Below are 21,882 nucleotides of genomic sequence, written 5' to 3'. Positions count from 1 at the left end.
CTGTTTATTTGGCATCTGAACCTGTCTTGCACAATGTGGCCCCATTGGAGAGCATTGACCCAGATGCGCCTGACAGACCTGAACACCACGCTGGCTCCAATATTAGTCAGATATTATCCAAAATCCACTCACCCACCTGGAGCTAAATTCTAACAAAACACCACTCCAGTCACACAGATGACACTCAATGATGTGAAGTAGGCAAAAAAGATGTTACACAGGCCAATTAGTGTCACCCCCCATATATATATACCATATACCGTACATATATATACTCAGTCCCCTCAAAGAAGTCAACAGCAGAGCCCACTCTAGAAAATGAGAAGAGGTGAGTGTGCAGTATGGTACGAAGTGGGCTCAAATAGTCTGATCTTCATTTCTCCCCTATAGGGCAAATCACCCCATTTGGTTGCCCACATTACCCATGTGGGAGAGTCCGTCTCTCCTCTTCTTGCAGGAGACGAGGGTGTGGTAAATGTTGCAGCAAGAAGGAGAGATCCCCTGGCTTCTTCAGCAGACTCCTTCATCTCTGCCTCTTGACCCTCCTCCTTTCCAGCCTCTGATTCTGGACTGCTCCCTGCCACAGACCCCTTCTGTTGTCTCTTCAGCTGCTGATACCTCCTCCTCCCGTCTGCTCCCTTTTCTTCCTCTGCCCACTCATTGTCACCCTACCACCAATCCCCTGACTCTCAGCCTTATTTCCTTGGGGGTTCCCTCAGGGGTTCCCCAGCTGGTGCCTCCCACCACTCCTCTGCTTCCAGCCAGTCCATGACAGGAAAGATCTCAGCGATTTATGCTGAGATCTCAGTCAAAAATCACCTAGATCTCAATGAAGATCTTATCCAAAATCATTGTCTATGCCAGCATTACTTCTCTGCCACTGGCATGGGGATGCCAACACAGGGGCTTCCACCATCTGAGGAAATGGCTTCACCCCACTGAAAGGCTGTGCCAGACCTGCCTGTAGGCATGGTTTGGAAAAGCAAGGCTATATGACAGATACCTCAGACTTCCCTGAGCATTAGAGAGATGAAGCAGAGAAATCCATGGAAATATAAAAGAAAGAAAGAAAACATTCACACAACCATGATGCTACCAATTTAAATGACTTTAAAGGGATATTAGACAAGTTCATGAAGGATACACTACTAATGGACATCATTCATGATGATTCTCTTCCATTTCCAGGAGGGATCACAAACCTTTTTAGGCCCATGGACATCTTGGGAATTTGGGATTAGTCGCGGGGGTCAGCAACCTTTTCCAGCTGTGGGCTGATCCACCGTCCCTCAGACCATGTGGTGGGCCACACTATATTTTTTTTTGGGGGGGGGGAGGATGAATGAATTCCTATGCCCCACAAATAACCCCAGAGATGCATTTTAAATAAAAGCACACTTTCTACTGATGTAAAAACATGCTGATTCCCGGACCATCCGCGGGCCGGATTGAGAAGGCAATTGGGATGCATCCAGCCCCTGGGCCTTAGGTTACCTATCCCTGCCTATGAGCACCATGCACTTGGCTCCCAGATGAGCCCCCCCACCACCACCAAAGGAGAAGGAGAGAAGGAGAGAAGGAGAATGTGCCCAAACACACTTTGCTTTTCCAAAGTTGGATCCAGTACACATGGAGCAGAAAGAAGATGTGGGACAGCAGGCCCATGTCCCAGCTTCCTCCTTTAGCTCTATGTACTTTTCAAGGGAGAAAAATAGGGAACCACCTCGTGAACAAGGAGGCAGCAAGTGGGTGGGTGGGGGGCTCAGGCTTCCCATTGCACCCTTGGACAATGCCAGATTTCCAGGATCAGATGCTGCAAATACTGGAGAACAATAGTGGGTGAGGGATATTGCCTTCATGTCGTGCCTGAGGGCTTCCCATGGGCACTTGCACTCGATAGGACTGATTGGTCTGATGCAGCAGGCCTTTTCTCACATACTTTTTTAATTTCATGAATGTATGGTATGCATTTCCCTGAATGTTTGTGGCACAAATCAGTCTTACACTACCTAGAATTCTAATTGCAATTCATATTAAACACCCCCCCGGACATTTGAGTGACACACATTAGAATGATTATAGAGTCCGGCTGTGGTGCGTGCCACGAGGTCTCATTACAGGGCTATTTGATGGGATGTCAGAACCTTTATTGCTTAATTGCTTTTAGTAATAGAGTATATAAAGAGAGAGAGAAATACTGAGGTCTCTGAGGAATCAAAAAGCTCTTGAAGAAGGAGAGTTGAACCTAACCAGGCATCCTAGAAAGAAACAAGGTGAAAGAGACAGCAAGAGAAGGATGGAGATAAGGGCATTTTTGATTGCTGTCCTGGTGGTTCTTCTGATTCTGCACTTCCTGAAACAACTCTGGTCACGCAGGCAATATCCTCCAGGACCTTTTCCGCTTCCTCTCATTGGAAGTTTGTGGAAATCCGGGGCGAAGCTTCGTGAAGATACTTTCATTAAGGTACTTTTTAGTAATAACTCAGTCTAATGTCAATAATTGTTTTATCAATTTTCCCCAACCATTCTGGTATTTAAGCTTAAACAGTACCATGGGTTTAAATGCTAACTGCAAGGGCCACAATTTAATACACAATTAAATGCGATGAAACTCCTACACTTAAAAATCATTGAATTAAATTTAAGACTGAATTTAATTAAAAATCACCCAAGGTTCCATTGCTAAAGTAACCTAATTCCTTTTCAAGAATTTTTACAAACAGCTTTCAGGTGTAATAAGGGCAAGTAAAAGTAACTAACAAATTTAATAAACAAACAAACAAAACAAAACAAAAACAATTCAGAGATTTTGGAATTAATTCTGTGAATCTGTTAATCTGAATTAGTTCATTCCTGCCACTGCTGCTGTGTTATATAGGCCATACACAGGGAGACCTAGCAGCTGCCATGAAGATAAAAGTTTGATAGAACGATGATGGAAGAAGAGGAGGATTTGGGGCTCTCGAATTTCAGTGGCTCCCTGTGCAGCACTAAAATTTGGCACTGCCCACTCACCACTTGCTCTCCATTATACAATGGTACCTCAGGTTAAGTACTTAATTTGTTCCGGAGGTCCGTTCTTAACCTGAAGCACCACTTTAGCTAATGGGGCCTCCTGCTGCCACCGCGCCGCCGGAGCACGATTTCTGTTCTCATCCTGAAGCAAAGTTCTTAACCCGAGGTACTATTTCTGGGTTAGCAAAGTCTGTAACCTGAAGCGTATTGTAACCCGAGGTACCACTGTACATCATTGTTGTGGTGCCCCCTGAGGCACTGGCACCCAGTGTGGCCGAACCGGTCATGCTACCCTAAAACCACTTCTGGTGGTTATTCTGCATGTCTATCCCCTCTGCTTGTAAATAATCCAGGGCAGTTGTGCAGAAGCTTTGGCCCTCCAGCCACTGCAGAACACAACTCCCATCTTCCATGGCCACCAGCCGTGCTTGCCGGGGCTGATGGAAATTGTACTTTATTAACTTCTGGTGGGGGCCACACTTAATGTAGTGGGTTTTGTAAGCAAGAAGAGGGGCAAAGCACCAAGGACAATTGAACACAGCCAAGACAAGCTCTGTTGGTTCTTGTGCTGAACTGTTTATTTAGCCCAACTGTATGTTTGGCTGGATGCATTTTAGAGATAAACTTCCTTTGTTTCCTAGAGCAAATCATTCCTTTGTCAGAAGCTATCCGCAATACAAATAATAGTAATAATAATTAATAATACTGAAAACCACAAAACCGTATAAAAGATGAAAATGTGCATTCAAAAAATCACAAATAAAAAATGTAAGTTGTATACTGTTACACTGAGAAAGCGCATTACACTTATGATTATGACCAACCAGAGATTTAATATGAAAATCTTTGCCCCCATTTTTCAAGTCTTTTGGAGCTATCACTTCTGGTGCATATGCACATCATATCTAAACCGCACAGTACCAAACAGATACATGTAAGAAAAGGCATTAAAAAATGACAGGGAACGTAGGTGCACAGCCTTCATTCATGGCAACCTTTCAACAGATACTAACCTGCATATGCTATTCAATTTCTTAAGCCTTGGAAAATCTTCATATTGGTCACTCAAACAAGAAACACTTTTAATAAAACAGCAAATCATTCTTAATGGGTCTCAGCAGTAAACACTAATCTCCAGGTAATAATCTCACCAAGAGCACCCCCTCCTTCTTCTTCCATCACCTCTAGCCAAGTAAGTTGGTCACCCATGGCATTAGTTTGCCTGTCTTCCCAAGTGATGTGTAAAATTGTTTTGAGACACCGTTGATGGAGTCTTTCGAGGAATTGGAGATGGCATTTATACGTGATTCATGTTTCATAAGCATGCAGTAAGGTTGGTAGTACAATAGCTTTGTAAACAAGCATTTTGATTTCCCTGCGAATGTCCTGGTCCTTAAACACTCTACACATTAGCCGGGAGAAAGCTGCACTCACAGAGCTCAGGCGATGGTGGATTTTGGCATCAATGTCAACCGTTGTGGAAAAATAATTGCCTAGTGATCAACATTTTCCAACATTGCACCATTGAGTTGGACTTGTGGTGCTGCAGAGGGGTTGTTGGCGCAGCATTATTTTTTGGGGGGTTTTGGATGTTGAGCGATAGGCCAAGATTTTCGTAAGCTTCTGTGAAGATATTTAGGATGGTTTGGAGGTCATCCTCTGTGTGTGTACACAGCATACTGAAACTCTATGACAGAAGTTATGGTAACCTTACTCTTTGCTTTCAGCCTACTCAGATTGGTTGGAGGTTGGATGGCAGCTAACAGATTGAGATTGAATCCTGACAAGACAGAAGTACTGTTTTTGGAGGGCAGGGGGCGAGCAGGTGTGGGGGACTCCCTGGTCCTCAATAGGGTAACTGTGCCCCTGAAAGACCAGGTGTGCAGCCTGGGAGTCATTTTGGACTGACAATTTTCCATGGAGGTGCAGGTCAATTCTGTGTCCAGGGCAGCTGTCTCCTATCTCCATCTGGTACGCAGGCTGAGGCCCTACCTGCCTGCAGACTGTCTCGCCAGAGTGGTGCATGCTCTAGTTATCTCCTGCTTGGATTACTGCAATGCACTCTACGTAGGGCTACCTTTGAAGGTGACCCAGAAACTACAACCAATCCAGAATGCAGCAGCCAGACTGGCGACTGGCAGTGGCGTAGCGTGGGGGGTGCAGGGGGGGCGGCCGCACTGGGCGCAACATCTGGGGGTTTGGGTTAGGGGGCGCAAATCCACGGGTTAGGGGGCGCAAATTACTTGCCTTGCCCCGGGTGCTGACAACCCATGCTACGCCACTGGCGACTGGGAGTGGCAGTTGAGACCATATTGCACCAGACCTTAAAGACCTACATTGGTTCCCAGTACGTTTCCAAGCACAATTCAAAGTTTTGGTGTTGACCTTTAAAGCCCTAAATGGCCTTGGCCCAGTATACCTGAAGGAGCACCTCCACCCTCCTCGTTCAGCCTCCACTGAGGTCCAGCACCCAGGGCACCGAGGGTGTGTGTGCAAAACTGAGAAGATCCTTAACTGAGAAGGTCTATTTGGGGGTGTCAAATTTTGTTCTCGCCCAGAGCATCCTATTACAAACTTTGCCCTTGACTGCCACTGTGAAACAAATGGCACTGGGATAGGAAGTTCACAGACTGATCTTGCTACCATTTACAATTCAACACTTGCCATATAGAAAATGCAGCAACTTTTTGTCATGCCCTAATTATTCTAATATAACCTTACCCATGCCCTAATTATTCTAATATAACTGACCTTGTTTACATGGTTTTGTACTTTTCAATATTAATAAGAACCTTGTTCTTTTACATTAGTTTTAATATTATTACTGTGTGCCTTGCTTGTAGCTGCTGGATTAAGGAGGCTTATCTCTGAAACAGATCTTGCGAAACAAAAGCTGAGCTAATCAAACAGCTTATTACGCTAAGCTCTGGAATTTGTCTTCCTTCTCTTCCATTGTATTCTGCCTATGACCTAGAATGCTGGGAACCTCCCGCCTTCCAACAGATTAATGGGCACAAAGTTCTCTTGGCAATGAAGTAGGAGCTCATCATCTCTTTCCAAGAAAATGAAGGAGCTTGTCACTCACATGTGGCTTTTATTAGTCATTAAATTTATAAATATCACCCTTAATCCACAGCTCAGGGCAGTTCACAACCTAATAATAATAATAATAATAATAATAATAATAATTAATAATAATTTTATTATTTATACCCCACCCATCTGGCTAGGTATCCCCAGCCACTCTGGGTGGCTTCCAGCAGAATATAAAAACATAATACAACATCAAATGTTAAAAACTTCCCAATACAAGGCTGCCTTCAGGTGTTTTCTATAAGTTAGAATACAACATGCCTGTTGTCTTTGTCCATGGAGTTTTCTTGGCAGGGATACTGGAGTGGCTTGCCAGTTCCTGCTCCATATTGAGGGCACAAGGAGAAGGGGATGACAGAGGACGAGATGGTGGGACAGTGTTCTTGAAGCTACCAGCATGAGTTTGACCAAACTGCAGGAGGCAGTGGAAGACAGGAGTGCCTGGCGTGCTCTGGTCCAGGGGGTCACGAAGAGTCGGACATGACTAAACGACTAAACAACAACAACAGAATACAACATACATAAAACACACGATAAAAACAAGAACAAAAAACTAACAAACCAGTAACCCTTCCCACAAATAAATTTTGAAAAGGTGTAAGATGTTAATCAGCAAGAGGTCTGGTTGAAGAGCAACAGTTTCGTCTTAAACACCTAAAAGTGTATAATGAAGGCATCAGCTGAACCTCCCTTGGGAGAACATTCCACAAAAAGGAGAGTACAGAAAATGCCAGTTTTTGTGTTGCCATCCCTGGACCTCTTGTAGAGGAAGCACACAAAGATGAGCCCCAGATGATGATTGCAGGGTCCTGATCAGATCATATGGGGAGAGGCAGTCCTTGAGGTATTGAGATCCTAAGGCTTTGTAGATCAAAACCAATACTTTTAATTGGGCCCAGAAACTAATTGGCAGCCAATGCAGTCAGAGCAGAATCAGTGTAATATGCTCAGTCTTCTCCTGATGAGCAACCTGGCCACTGAATTCTGCACTATCTGAAATTTCTGAACCATTGTTAGATGCAGCCCTATGTATAACACATTGCAGCAATCTAAGCAATAGAAAATCAAAACAGGTAGTTTTCCATTGCCTTCTGCGCAAGAATTCACTCCTTGTCAGTCTATATTTTCTTTTATTTATTTGTTTATTTAATCCATTTATAAGCCATTTTTTTCCAGAGAAAACAATTCAAAGAATACAAGACTACTCGGCCTTCAGATAAGAACATAACTTTTAAAACATCTGAAATTGGTAATAATCTCTAGCCCAGAGATATATTTGGGAGACCTCTTTTTAATTCCTTACCATATATTTGTCTGGTGGCGATGCTCCTGCTGTGACCCACCGTGGGTCAGAAACCTGACCCAGTGCTCTAGCCCAGTTTATGCCAACCTGGTGCCCTCCAGACTACAATGCCCATCTGCTCCAACCATCATAGCCAATGGGCAGGGAGTTGCAGTTCTGCGGTCACTGGTGGGCTCCAGTTTCCACATTCCTGCACAAAATGTGCAAGAGAGAGTAAAACAAATGGGTTGGGAAGGAAGGAAGGAAGGAAGGAAGGGAGGGAGGGAAGGAGATGCTGGCAAAAGAAGCTGTGAGAAGCTGTAGAGGTAAGGAAGGCTGGAGCTCATGTGTTAAGTTGAAATACTTACCTGTTTACTTTGAACATAACGTTCATCTCCTCTCTTTTGACCCAAATGGTAGATTGCAAAGCAATATGGAAACGTTTACACCATGTGGATGGGACATATACCCTTTGTAGTCCTGTCTGGATTCCAAGCAGTGAAAGAAGCTCTCATTGACCACTCTGAACAATTTGACGAGCGACCAGTGTCGTCTTTCTTTAGCACAAAAGGAAAGGGTGAGTAGTGAAGAATCAGACAATCTACTGGCATTTCCGCCAGAGAAAAATTTAAATGACTGTCTGGATAAACAAAGCTTCTCTATTAACTGCAGGAAATGGGTTGTTGGAGCCAATGCTAGTCCTACAGTAGACCCATTGTAATTAATGTGCATGGCTAATGAAGGTCTATGAATTTCCATGAGTCTTCTCTGAGTAAAACTTACCAATCCTCTAGCAAGTGTTTTATGGATAGCCTAACTACTGCCATTCATGCACTAGTAATCTCCAGGTTGGATTACTGCAGTGTTTGTTATTAGGGGCTGCCCTTGCAATTAATCCAGAAGCTGCAGCTGATGAATAATGCAATGGGTCAACTGCTCATGGGGGCAGGAACAGCCAACATGTTACGCCACTGTTGAAAGAATTCCACTGGCTGCCAATTAGCTACTGGGTTTATTTTATTTTATTTATATACCGCCCTTCATCAAAAAATATTGGGGTGGCTCACAGAATAATTTAATGATGTTGGTTTTGGTGTATAAAGGCATATACAACTTGGGATCAAGATACTCAAAAGATCATCTCATTCCTTATATACCTAGTCAATAACCAGACTCTGTGGGTGAGGGCCTCCTGCAGATACCATCAAAGAAGGCCCATTCCACACAATATAGGCATGGGACCCTTAGTGTTGTGGTCCCTACCCTTTGGAGTTCCCACCCTTTGAATAGTAGACAGGTGTCCCCCCTGTTGTCTTTTCGGCACTTTCCAAAGACCTTCCCCTTCCAAGAAGCATTTGAGAACTTTCCCAGTCTGCATCTGTATTTGAATTTTTTAAAATATTTATTGTTGTTGTGTTGCTTGTTGTTTGCAGTTTTGGAATTCCTTTGGGAGAAAGAATGGGGTATAAACACACTAATAAATGATTTAAAAAGTCATTAAATTTATGATGATGAGGGGCTTCAAGAGCAAATCTTACTGGCTTGAAATCAGCAGGGTGCCAGATGACAGGTGCAGGAGTTGGAAACTAATGAGAGGCAAGATCAGGGAAACCGAGGGGAGTATTTAAGAGGCATATAGGTATATGTGTATAGCATAGTAACAGCTAAGCGATATTGCACCACATACAAGAATTCAAGTACATGTGGAAGGAGTATAGAGAGCAGCTGAGTTTGGTGGTACTGAACAATAATCCTACGTAGGGTAGATCCAGTGGGCAGTCACCATCATCGTCACTTATTAATTTATCAATTGCCTTCTGCATGAATATCTCACAGCAACTTAAAGGTAAAGGGACCCCTGACAATTAGGTCCAGTCATGACCGACTCTGGGGTTGCGGCGCTCATCTTGCTTTATTGGCCAAGGGAGCTGGCGTACAGCTTCCAGGTCATGTGGCCAGCATGACTAAGCCGCTTTTGGCAAACCAGAGCAGCTCACGGAAATGCCATTTACCTTCCCACCGGAGCGGTACCTATTTATCTACTTGCACTTTGATGTGCTTTTGAACTGCTAGGTTGGCAGGAGCAGGGACTGAGTAATGGGAGCTCACCCTGTTGCGGGGATTCGAACCGCCGACCTTCTGATCAGCAAGTCCTTGGCTCAGTGGTTTAACCCACAGTGCCACCCGCGTCTTACAGACATATAAAAACAGCTAAAATTCAAACAGTGCAGAAAAACTAAATATGAGTCAAAAACAATACAAAATATACACCTGTTGAAGAGACCTTGAGCAAGGAAAGCAGATTGAGACTATATGGGTAAAAACTGTATGAGAGAGAAACATCAGTGACCTTAATGTGGGACTCTGCTATAGACTGCCAAACCAGACTGAAGACTTAGATGCTGCCTCCCTAGAACAGAATACCAAACATTCAAAAAATGAGACTTCAATTTCCCTGAAATCTGTTGGAACTCAAACTCTGTCAAGAATGTAAGGTCCGGCAAATTCCTCCATTGCCTCGCTGGCAATTTCATTTCCCAGAAGTCAAAGACAAAAACCCCCATTATATTCTTGCAAGGGAGTTGCTAAAATGTGGCATGAATGAGGTACTTGTTGGGTGGATTTTTAGCTGGATAACTGACAGAACCCAAATTCATTAATAGTTCCTCATCACTTTGGAAAGGAGGACAAGGGGGTGCTGCAAGGTTCTGACCTGGGCATGTTGTTGTTGTTCAATGTCTTTATAAATGACTTGGATGGAGGAATTGAAAGGATGCTCATCAAATTTGCAGATGACACCAAACTGGGACACCAAACTGTGGCTAATGCCACAGAAGGAGTTCAGTTTATCTTTATCAACACTAGTTGTTTGTGCAACAAACACTGAATTTGCAAGTATCACCTGAGTTTTCCATAATTTTAAACGCTAGACAAAATCCCCCATTGTAGATATCACATATCTGGAGATCTCACATTTTTCTGATACTGTAAAGTGCAGGGACTTCTGGGACCACCTGATTTCTGTTCTGTTATCACACAATAATGAATAATGAATTTCTGAATGACGAAAGGCAATAGAAAGTGAGGTTCTGTTATGCCAATATCGTAGAGATACCCATATAATACTCTGAGATGGGTTTTGTATCATCTTCTAATTCTTTGCTTCAGAGAGACCAAGTAGTTATTAAATTCAAGGACATGAACTTCAGTGAACATAGTTTCTTCCAGGCTGGCAACTTAATTATTTACATTAATTTCTGTAAATAATAATTTCTCAATGATTTCCCATAGGTATTATATTATCAAATGGACACGTCTGGAAGCAACAGAGACGGCTTGGAGTGGTTACTATGCGGAAGCTGGGGCTGGGGAAGAAAGGCATGGAGCACCAAATAGCAGAGGAGACCCGTCAGCTTGTGGAGGTCATTGCAAGTTCAAAGGGTACATGATCCTAGGTGATGGTGATGGGTTTCCTTATTTTCCAGTCTGCAGAAATCTATGTGTACTGCCTCTGTCCATTTTGGAAAGGAATGTAATATGCTTTAGAATCACAGAATGGTAGACTTGGAAGGGACCCAGAGAGTCATCTAGTCCAATCCCCTGCAATACAGGAATCCTGACCACAGCTGTCCCTGGGTGGACTTGAACCACCACCCTTCTGTGAGAGACACTGCGCTATTGTGCTGGAGATCACAGCGGGTTTCTCTTGACCATCATAAAATCTCACTCTCAGCATGAATAGGAGCAACTGAACTCACATTAGTATGACTTTATTTTGCAGGACAACCACTTGACCCCTCCATGCCCATCACTAATTCAGTCTCCAACGTGATATGTGCTGTGGCTTTTGGGTACCGGTTTGCTCTTGAAGATGAAAGGTTCCGGAAGCTGATAGAAGCCATGGATCTTGTCCTAAAATTTCAAGGCAGCATCCAGCATTCTGTGAGTAGACATTTTCATTCCTACTGAGCCAGAGAGGTCTCCCAAGGATCTTAGGGCCCCCATTCAGCCTTCTGGAATCCATTATGATAGAGGATAGAGTGTTGGAGAAGATAGATTAGGTTTAAATCTAATTATATGCCACTGTCACCACGAGAATCCTAATGGCGACTAACTGGAAGAGTGATAAAATCCCTTTCAGGTCAGAATGGTTACAAAAATTAGTTGAATATGCTAGCCAAATTAACAAAAAAAATGAAAAATAATTCAAAACAAGTATTTACAGTGGTAACTCTGGTTATGAATGCTCCTGGTTATGCATGCTTCGGGTTATGAACTCCTCTAACCCGGAAGTAGTTGCTCCTGGTTGTGAACTTTGCCCCAGGATGCAAGTGGAAGTCGCGTGTCAGAGGCGTGCGCACAGTGGGAGGTGCCATTAGCAAAAGTGCACCTCAGGATAAGAACAGTTTCAGCTTAAGAATGGACCTCCGGAATGGGTTACGTTCGTAACCAGAGGTACCATCGTATTGCAAAATGGGTAGTTTTAAAAACATATCTTAAGAACAGTTGTTGCAGTTTGAACTCGGTCATAGCCTTTGAATATCCTCTGTAGCTATATTAAGCAAGAAAAAAGGATATAGGAGAAATAATACTTTATTATAAAAGGAATGGATATGTTTATGCAATAAGTTAGTAAATACTAAGTGAAGTATGGAGACGACAGGAAGTTAGCTGTGCACTAAGATTTATTGTCAGAATATATGAGTTTTGGGTTTTTTTTTGTTTTGTTGTTGTTGTGAACTTTGTTTCCCTTGTCACAAACGACATAAATGTACAACTTTTTTGTCGTTGTATATATATATATATATATATATATATATATATGGCATTCAGAAAAGGTATACAATTGATCTTTAATGCAGAAAATAGAAAAAAGGAAAAGTTTTCTTTTTAAAAGATGTTTTGTAGAGGAAAGGTGGGCATTATTTGACAGGGCAACTGGGGAATTTAATAAATAAAATAAGTAATAATAAAAATTGCAGAAGTGCACATTTCAAAGGATGGCTGTGTTTGAATTTGCATATTAGACAATTTCATGTTGAAATGTCAACTTACTTGAATGTCCGTCCGTCCTGCCATATTCTCTACCCATCCCCACCTCCTGCAAAAAGACCACTCACTTGTTCCAGGAGGAGTCCTGGGATTATTCCCAGTTTTGGAATGAAGTCTGGGAGCTGTAAAATATATTGAGCAATGTTTTTCTTTCACATTTCAGCTAGGGATAATTCCCAGAACCAGTTGTTGTGAGATTCAGGAGAAGCTGCAAAACCTTCCTTCTTCTCAGTTAGACTCAAAGTAATATGCTAGCCCTGAAGGATTATGCAGATTATTAAAGTGCTAATCCAAAACATGAAACATGTGGCCAAGCTTCCTCATGGTAATGACAGCATTTTTGCTATCTTTCCTTTAGTTGTATGAAATATTCCCATGGTTCATGAAACATCTCCCAGGGCCCCACAAGAAGGCCTTGTCCTGCATGGAGATGGTAGTGTCATTTGCAAAGGAGGAGATAGAGAAGCATAAGGAGAATCTGGCTCTGCATGAACCACAGGATTTCATTGATTTCTATCTACTTGAGATGGAAAAAGTAAGTACCTGCTTTGAAACTGAATCCTGCTCATCCAAGGAATCGTTATATTCCGTCCTACATGTGAATACTAATGTCTTGCCAAGACACCAATATTTTTATTCTGAATCTCAGCTGAAAAGCACATCGAGTTTCGAAAAATTTCCCTCATAGTCATTTTAGTTTCTAAAGTAGGTTGACTTCCATCCATAAACATCTATTGAAATGGGTAGGAAATGCCAGATATTTCCATAACCCCAAATGTAAGTGTGAATGAGTGGAAATTTATGTGGGCCAATTAAGGGGTCTTCCCTTTGGAGGATTGCTTCTGTGCATAAATTATTCTGGATTGGTGTTCATCTCGCATTCAAACATGGGCAGAGACAACAGGAAAGCTCTACTGGTTCAATGGTTTCATTTTTTATCTCACTTTTCTTCAGTGGAGGATGTGTTGGTGCATAGTTCTAACTCATGCTATCCTTTGCAGGAATATATACAATCCCTCCTGTGTGCCTTGTGGCCTCAATCTGTGGCTCTCAATTCAGGCCAATTTTCTGTAGGCCACCCCGGGGACCACCTGTTCCGGATCCATCCATGAAGCAATTTAGTGGGTGGGGCTAAGGCTTTTAAAATGTTTATTTTAAAACAACAACAACAACAACAACAACAACAGTATTATAACAAACTGTTCAAACGAGGTTTAAAAAGAAGGTTGGGAGGGGTGAAATTGCTAACAGCCTTGGACAGTGGAGTGCCAACAGGAGACATCCCTGTTGATGCACCACCTACTGTATTTTTTGCTCTATAAGACGCACCCGACCATAAGATGCACCTAGTTTTTAGAGGAGGAAAACAAGAAAAAATATATATTCTGAATCAAATGTTGTTGAAGAGCGTTTGCGCGGCTATCCCTCTTGCTGTTCTAGCTTCAGCAAAAGCAATGCAAAGCCTCCCAAAGCTTCCTGGGGCTGCAGGAGGAAGCCCCGGCTGCTGGCAGAGCAGTGCGACTCCCACCCCCAAAGAGCAGCTCAGGAGCATGGGGCATCTGCGCGCAGCCTGCCCGCTCTTCCCAAAGCTTCCCGGGGCTGCAGGGGGAAGTGGAGGCTGCCAGCAGAGCAGCGCGGCTCCCCACCCACCCCCAAAGAGCAGCCAGGAGCGTGTCACACTCTGGCAGTTTGGCTCCAAGGACCACACATTTGCTCCATAAGATGCACAGACATTTCCCCTTACTTTTTAAGAGGAAAAAAGTGCGTCTTATGGAGCGAATGTGTGGTCCCTGGAGCCAAATTGCCGGAGTCCGCCACTGGTGAAGAAGCAGTGCTGGCAGTGGTGGCAGCTTCGGTGAGGTTTCATCAAAAACTCACAGGATCTTACTGGATACCACTGTTGCTGCTGTCACTTTGCAGGCACTGCTATGCAATGCAGGTAAGGGAGGAAGCAGCAGCATCAGGGCAGTGGTGGTGGCACCTTCCCATGTCACTTCAGGTGGTGTGATGGGACCCTTGACCCCTTATTAAGCATTTCCTGGTGGTATGGTAATAAATGGGTGAAAATAGATAAAATAAGTGCTGAAGGACAGGTTTTAATGCATGTAAATGACATGTCACCTTTCCTATTTTCAACATCAGAGCAGGAATGACCCAGAGTCTAATTATGATGAAGAAAACATGGCTCAGTGTATCTTTGACCTCTTTATAGCAGGGTCAGACACAACCACCATTTCTCTGAAATGGGCGCTTCTCCTCCTGGCAAGTCATCCAGATATCCAAGGTGAGAGAGGGAGCTATGGGAGCCTGGGCTTCTCTTGACCTCTTGACAGTGGACTGTAATTCTTTAAAGGTTTCATTCATATCTGATGTGCTGCTAAAACAAGGAACTTAAAGGAACGGAAATAGTTAAAAGTTAGTGAGTTTATGATATAAGTTTTAGAAGACAAAGGGTTATCAAAATAAGTTAAATGCTTTTGACTTACTCATCTAGAAAGAACCCTTTTTCCCACCAACATTTTCCTACATAGTTTCTGGAACCTAAAATCAAGGTCAACAGAAGTAGAAATGTAAAATGCCCTGAATGCCCTGTCCCCATAGGAAGCTTCCAATCTATTATTACTGGGACAGGAAGAGATGGAGGGTCTGAATGTGTAAGAAAGTTGGAACAGGAGGCAGTTGTGGGTAGTGGATGAAGCTAAGTGAGTCAATTAAAGTTTTTCTGAAGGAGAGGAATGGCTTTGCAAATAGAGGGAAGACAATTTGAAGATTGGGAAATGGCATGGCCAAAGGAAGGGAGAGAAAGATGCATAAAGAGGTCATTGTTTTTGCCAGGGGTATAGTGATGAATCCTGAAGTCCAGGTTCCTTCATGACAACCTGTAAGCCATACCCCTTCTAAAACTCTGCAACAAATATGAAATGTTAACTAATGCACAGATTATGACTTCAGTAACAAGCCTCCTGTTTTCTTATTCTCCCCCCCCCCTTTGCTCAACATTCAGCCTGGAAGAGTTCTGCTGGGCTCACTCACTCCCTTTTTGCATTTTCTTTGGCCATAATAAAAGGACTTTGGAATCTTTGGAAATATAAATGGCAGTTTAACACATAGCCAATGAAGCCACCTTTTCCTCTGCACAGTTTAGCGGGTGATTTTCTCTTTGAGAGAAGCTCATTTATTTGATATAAAGAGGCAGGGGTGCCAAATCAAATAAATTATTAGGGGGCAGGTAAGCCCCAGTCCACATTTGAATGGTAACATCCATCAACTTTGGGAGGTCCGGGCCCCTCAAATATTTTAGGGGGGGAGCAAAGGGACCTCAACCTCTAACAGTTGGATCCCATGCAGAGGACTGGCCAAGAGGTCCCCAGCAGATGCCATCATTGCCTCTGCTGTGAAATAAGTGCCTGAGCCCTTTCCCTGATTGATGTTTGCCAAGATCAAGTAAGGAAAAGAGGATTAATGAAAGAAAGTAGGAAATATTGTGGGGTGGAGGATATGTTTGTTTGTTTTTAAGTGTAAAACAGACAGCCTTGGATCATAGCCCTATAGCCAGCTCTAGTAACCGGAAACAGCTGAGCGGAGGTTCACTTTCCCCTTTTTCACCCCTGGGATCTAGAGTAGAGAAGAACCATGTACATTGACATGAGCTCCTTGGAGGAATAGGTGGGCTATAAATGTAAGAAACAGGGACTCATTCACAGAATCGTATGGAATAGGTTCATGGGAAATAAATGTCCATCTTGGGGGGGGAATGCAATATTCAAAATAAACCATATGTTTCTATCGTTATCTTCAGATAAAGCCTACAAGGAGATAGAAGATGTCATAGGTTCTGCTCACTCAATCAGCTATCAAGATAAGAAGAAATTGCCCTACATCAATGCTGTGATTCATGAAACACAGCGCTTTAAATATGCTTTACTTTTTGGGGTTGTCAGGCAATGTACAGAGGATGTGAAGATTTGCGGTTTCCTCATTCCCAAGGTATAGAAGCATGATACAACTGCACTCCTGTGTCCCAAGAACAAACAGAATCACTGGGCTGCAGTGTATTGAGTGTTGCAGGCAGCCATTCAGGAGCTTGTGTTGTCTAAAACCCGAAGAGCAAGAAAACCACACAAGAGCAGGAGTTCCATCTGCAGACTTGTTTCACCATTGGCTAGTGCTATTTTTTTTGTCAGGAGTATAGTGTCAACAGTGTGATGCAGCATAAAAAAAAGCTAATGCTATACAAGGCTGCATCAACAGAAGTATAGTGTCCAGAAATAATAGTACTGCTCTATTCTACTTTGGTCAGACCACACATGGAGTCCTGTGTCCAGTTCTGGGTACCACAGTTTAAGAAGGATATTGACAAGCTGGAACGTGTGCAGAGGAGGGTGAGCAAGAGTATAAAGGGTATGGAAATTAAGCTTTGTGAGGAATGATTGAGGAAGCTAGTTATGCTAAAGCCTGGGGGAAAGGGAGACTGAGAGGAGATATGATAGTCATCTTCAACTATCTGAAGGACTATCACATGGAAAATAGAAAAGCATGTTTTCTCCTGCTCTAGAGGGCAGGACCTAAACCAATGGCTTCAAGTTCTGACAGAGCTGTTGTGGACTTTCCTTCATTGAAGCAGAGGTTGGATGGTCTTCTGTAATTTAAGCTTTAGTTGAGATTCCTGTATCGCAGGTGATTGGACTTGATGTCCTTTGGAGTCCTTCCAGCTCTAGAATTCTATTATTCATGTATCAAGGAGGGGAAATTATGGTGACCAGCAGTCTTCCTCTGGTTTTGGATCTTCCCTTTTAAAAGACGGATGGAGAGAACGAGACCGTCCTTTCCCCTGCCCATACAGGCAGCTTTTAAATGGAAAAAAGTTGGAGATGAATCTGGCCACTGGTAAATGCCACTCTCCCCACAAAAACCCCACCCAGTTTAAATTCAGTTTGAATTTCACATATATTATCCCTAGGGTAGTGAAGGACAATCCAGTGTTCTGAGTGCATTCCCTTTCAATTGTTTCTTCTCTGCAGGGGGCTACTATTATTCCCGATCTGCGTTCTGTTCTTCTTGATCCAACACGATGGGAGAAGCCAACAGAGTTCAACCCAAATCATTTTTTGGACAAGAACGGACAATATGTGGCTAGAGAAGAATACCTGCCATTTGGTGCAGGTAAATGCCAGTGTCCAAGCTATGTTGTGATTTGTAGGCATGCTTATTGGGGAGATTCCAGGAAATGACAACAGCAGCAGCAAGGGAGGCAGAGCAGAAATAACATCCTTCTGGCAGGAGTAGCACTGCTGGGCATGTTTAGGCTAAAGCTACGCTACATTTTTCCTGGGATGTAATTTAGCCTGGTCTGAAACCACACTCAGAACTGAGTCTGCAATGAAATCACCCTGCTTTCTACTTCTTTCATCCTGACCTCTATAGGAGATTGGAGTATGTGCCAGTTTTCCGTTTTCAAAGAACAAAGGAGTATTTTTGTCCCGTATCTGTCAGGAGCTGGGTGTTTAATGTTATCTGCCACGTGCTGTAAAGTATTGTTCCTGCAGAAATTCAGCAGACATCCTCATTGCTAACTTCCAAACATCTCTTAACCTATTTATACAAATAATTACAGTGGTACCTCGGGTTACATACGCTTCAGGTTTCACACTCCACTAACCCAGAAATAGTGCTTCAGGTTAAGAACTTTGCTTCAGGATAAGAACAGAAATCGGGCTCCGGCGGCGCGGCGGCAGCAGGAGGCCCCATTAGCTAAAGTAGTGCTTCAGGTTAAGAACAGTTTCAGGTTCACCTCCAGAACAAATTAAGTACTTAACCTGATGTACCACTGTATGCCTATTCAATTGTTGTAGATGATGTTTTAAAGTAAAGATGAGCCAGCCATTTTTGTATGATAATACAGGTTCTTCTGGTTGGTTGTCAGGGGGGAAAATAGGTATATAGAAAGGAGAATTCCAAGATCCAGGTTTGAGGCAAGTATTCTTTTGGTGAGAACACCCCAGCAAAGATTTTAAATCAAAAAATATTCAGCAAAGTAAAGTGTGGAAATATAGGATGCTAGATCTTTAATATATGCCCTTGTGAGTTCTTTTCAAAATTTCCCTCTTCCAAGAAGAGGGAAAAGACCACACATTTGGTAAGTTTATAAGGGTTCACATACAAACTCTCCAAAGGTCAGAGTCCTTTGTTTTTCCACACAGCATTCAGAAAACATTGCACAGGCAGTAAAACTTGACTTAGTTACAGAGCTGAAAGTTCCTAAAATATCGGTATGATCAGGGCTTTTTCCCAGCTGGAACTCACAGGAACTCAGTTCCAGCACCTGTCAGGTGGGCATCATTGCCATTATAAAAGGTATTTGTGGTAAGTTTTAGCACCTCTTTTTCTAGGAAAATAGCACTGGGTATAAAGACTTAAAAATGGCTTGTAAGAGCCATGCAGTTTGAGCTTGGAGCACCAGCTCAGATCTCTTTTGCAATGAACTTCTCAGGTGGCCTGGCGGAGAACAATAGGCCTGATTACCTGGGTCGATTCATAATGTACACTCAACTGCATTACAGAGAAACCAGTAGGAGAACACTTCAATCTCCCAGGACATTCTATACAAGATCTCAAAGTAGCTGTTTTACTACAAAGAAATTTCAGAAATAGACTGGAAAGAGAAGCTGCTGAATTGCAACTCATTACCAAACTTAAAACCATGGAGAGACCTGGTCTGAACAGAGACATTGGATTCTTATCTCATTATACATGACTAAGCCATTTTTCACCTTCTCACCCCTTGCCTTTTCCTGTAAGACCTATTGCAGTCGTTAAGAGTCGTCAACAGGCTCATCTCAGTTATCTGCCAATCACCCATTCCCACCACCCTTCTGAGTAATACCCCTCCCCACCTTCTCACTATATAGAAGGATCTGGCAACTTCTGTTTCAGTGTATCTGAAGAAGTGTGCATGCACACGAAAGCTCATACCAAGAACTAACTTAGTTGGTCTTTAAGGTGCTACTGGAAGGAATTTTTTTATTTTGACTCAACTGCATTGTTAATGCTGGGTTTTGTTGAGCCATAATTCTCATATTACACTTAGAATCCCATCATATTCTAAGACTATGATGATGAAACAGTTGAAAGGCAAATTAAAGTGCCTAATTCATCTTAGAGATAATGAGTTTTCTACTTTTTCCATAAGACATCAAAGAGTTCTTTTACTGAGTCTTATAGTGTCACCTCTGGCTGACAGCAGCTCTCAGGCAGAGACTTTATCTCTGCCCGGTTAGCTGTGACCCTACAACTAGGCATTCTATGAGCTGCCCTTGGAATATTAAACTTGCAGATATTATATGGCGCTTTCCTTATTGTCCCTGCCCACCAGCAATATACCCTTCCAAACATTTTATGTTGTTGGGTGGGAGGGAGGGAAGAGCGAATACAGAGTACTATGATTTCTTTTTTAAAATAAAAAAAAAATGATTAGCCCTGTGCTGGACCTTCTTGCACAATGCAAGGTTAAGAAGAAGATTATTAAGAAGATTATTAAGCTCATAGAACATCACCCTTGGGGATTGTGCAGAGGCAGTTGAGTATTTTTTTAAAAAGCCTTGCAGCTCTCTTTGTGTCAGCACCAAATAAACAAAGAAACCCAGAAACCTTGACACCGAAACCAGGGGTGCAAGCACAAGGAAATCAGCTTCTACAACCTCTCCTCCCTCTCCTCCTATCTCTTTCAGTTTCTTTCAATCTGGGTTTGTGATTTATCCTGCTATTGCTCAGGGCAGTTGACCAAAGTTTGCCTCTCATAATCAACTATGAAATGTTGGCACTCAGCAGGCTAGGGAATTGACAACAGCCTTGATTATTTCTCCGTCCTAACTATGTCTAGTTCACCATAGTATTGTGTAGAGTACAAAGAAATGGACACTGGAAAGTAAATTATTGCTCACTTGCTGCTTTCCCCTTGTCTCCTCCGCAGGGTCTCGCATGTGTTTGGGAATGCAGCTGGCAAAGACCGAAATTTTCATCTTCCTGACCAGCCTGCTGAGAATGTTCCGCTTCCAGCTGCCAGAAGGAGTTAAAGAAGTCAATATGGAGTCTATACCAGGGGGTACAACACATCCCCATCCTTATAAACTCTGTGCTGTTCCCCGCTGCAAGGCGTAATACAATAGGAAAGTTACAGGAGGCTGCACTCATGCTTCCTCCACTTGCCAAACTCTTTGCCATTCCTGACATATTAACCCCCTAGAGCTTCCCCTTCCCATCTCATGCAACTGCTGAGGTCTCTTCTTTTTGCAGCTCTGCTTTGCACCCATTATCGCCTTCATCCCATCTCCTGTTTTTCATGCCCTTTCATGCCCCTGCTTTCATCTTCAACCCTATCCCCAAGCCTCCTACTCCCTCCTTTTTGCAACTTACTTTGCATCTCCATTCTTACTCTTACTCCCTTTTTTCCTCCACCCTCCTTGTCACTTTCCTCAACTCTCTCCTACACACAGATCACTCCTCTTTCTGCACTGCCTTTTCTCTCCTGATTTGGCCACCCCCTTTCAACCCCCTCCATACTGATCATAGAACCAAAGAACTGTAGTGCTGGAAGGGACTCTGAAGGTCATCTGGTCCAACCCCCTGCAGTGCAGGAATCTCAGCTAAAGCATCCATGACAGGTGGCCATCCAACCTCTGCTTTAAAGCTTCCAATGAATGAGAGTCCACAACCTCCTGAGGGAGTCCATTCCACTAACAAACAGATCTTTCTGTCAGAAAGTTCTTCCTGATGTTTACAGCATGTTATGGTCTTAGAGAAAATTATATGAAAAGGATATATCGATGGAATCTGACAACAAGTACATTGGCAAAAATGTATAAATCTAAATTAAATAAGTGTTGGAAGAGAAAGAAGGTTCTTTTCATCATATGTGGTGGTCTTGTAGTAAGGTTAAAACTTACTGGGAAATGATATATAATGAATTGAAAAAGATGTTTGTAATAACATTTGTTAAAAAAAACAACCCCCAGAAGCTTTTGGGAATTAGAAGGACATAACTTCCCAAATTGTACATCAACTTATTCATGTATGCTACTACAGCAGCAAGAATGCCCCCAAATGGAAAGAAGCAGAAGTTCCAGTAGAAGAAGAATGGATTCAAAAGCTTATAAAATATGCAGAAATGGCAAAACTTACCAGAAAAATAAGAAATCAAGATAACAAACTTTTTATAAAAGAATGGAAATGGTTTATTGAATATTTACAGACAAATTGTAAACAGATCGGAACATTGTAATAACCTGCAGTTTCATAAGAGTATATATTTAAAGTAGATGAATAAATTAACAAAAACAATAGTTAATAAACTATTCTACCTCTCTTGCACCTGCAATACATTGACAATATTTTTATTATCTGGACACATGCTCAGCAGACCCTGGACACCTTCCACCAGTCAT

General features: G+C 42.7%; 1 protein-coding gene across 1 annotated transcript; it reads left to right on the top strand.

The window, feature by feature from the left end:
* The first annotated feature begins 2,197 nt into the window (after positions 1 to 2,197).
* Positions 2,198 to 21,808, top strand: LOC310707301 (cytochrome P450 2J2-like). Its single transcript, XM_083504319.1, has 9 exons — positions 2,198 to 2,464; positions 7,811 to 7,967; positions 10,682 to 10,831; positions 11,172 to 11,332; positions 12,801 to 12,977; positions 14,585 to 14,726; positions 16,242 to 16,429; positions 17,464 to 17,605; positions 20,412 to 21,808. Exons 1-9 carry the CDS (start codon positions 2,297 to 2,299, stop codon positions 20,597 to 20,599), a joined length of 1,473 nt encoding a protein of 490 aa, XP_083360445.1. The 5' UTR covers positions 2,198 to 2,296; the 3' UTR covers positions 20,600 to 21,808.
* The last annotated feature ends 74 nt before the right edge of the window (positions 21,809 to 21,882 follow it).

This window comes from Podarcis liolepis (assembly GCF_965112155.1).
Source record: "Podarcis liolepis genome assembly, chromosome: 5".
NCBI lineage: Eukaryota > Metazoa > Chordata > Lepidosauria > Squamata > Lacertidae > Podarcis > Podarcis liolepis.
Note: the sequence above shows the minus strand (reverse complement) of the source record. Positions and strands in the feature narration are given on the sequence as shown.

What these genes read in the sequence shown, in the direction of transcription:
- LOC310707301 (XM_083504319.1), top strand. Translation starts at nt 2,297, where the DNA reads ATGGAGATAAGGGCATTTTTGATTGCTGTCCTGGTGGTTCTTCTGATT. An exon ending in GCGGTTTCCTCATTCCCAAG is followed by an intron (nt 16,430 to 17,463) that starts GTATAGAAGCAT and finishes TCTTCTCTGCAG; the next exon opens with GGGGCTACTATTATTCCCGA. An exon ending in ATACCTGCCATTTGGTGCAG is followed by an intron (nt 17,606 to 20,411) that starts GTAAATGCCAGT and finishes TCTCCTCCGCAG; the next exon opens with GGTCTCGCATGTGTTTGGGA.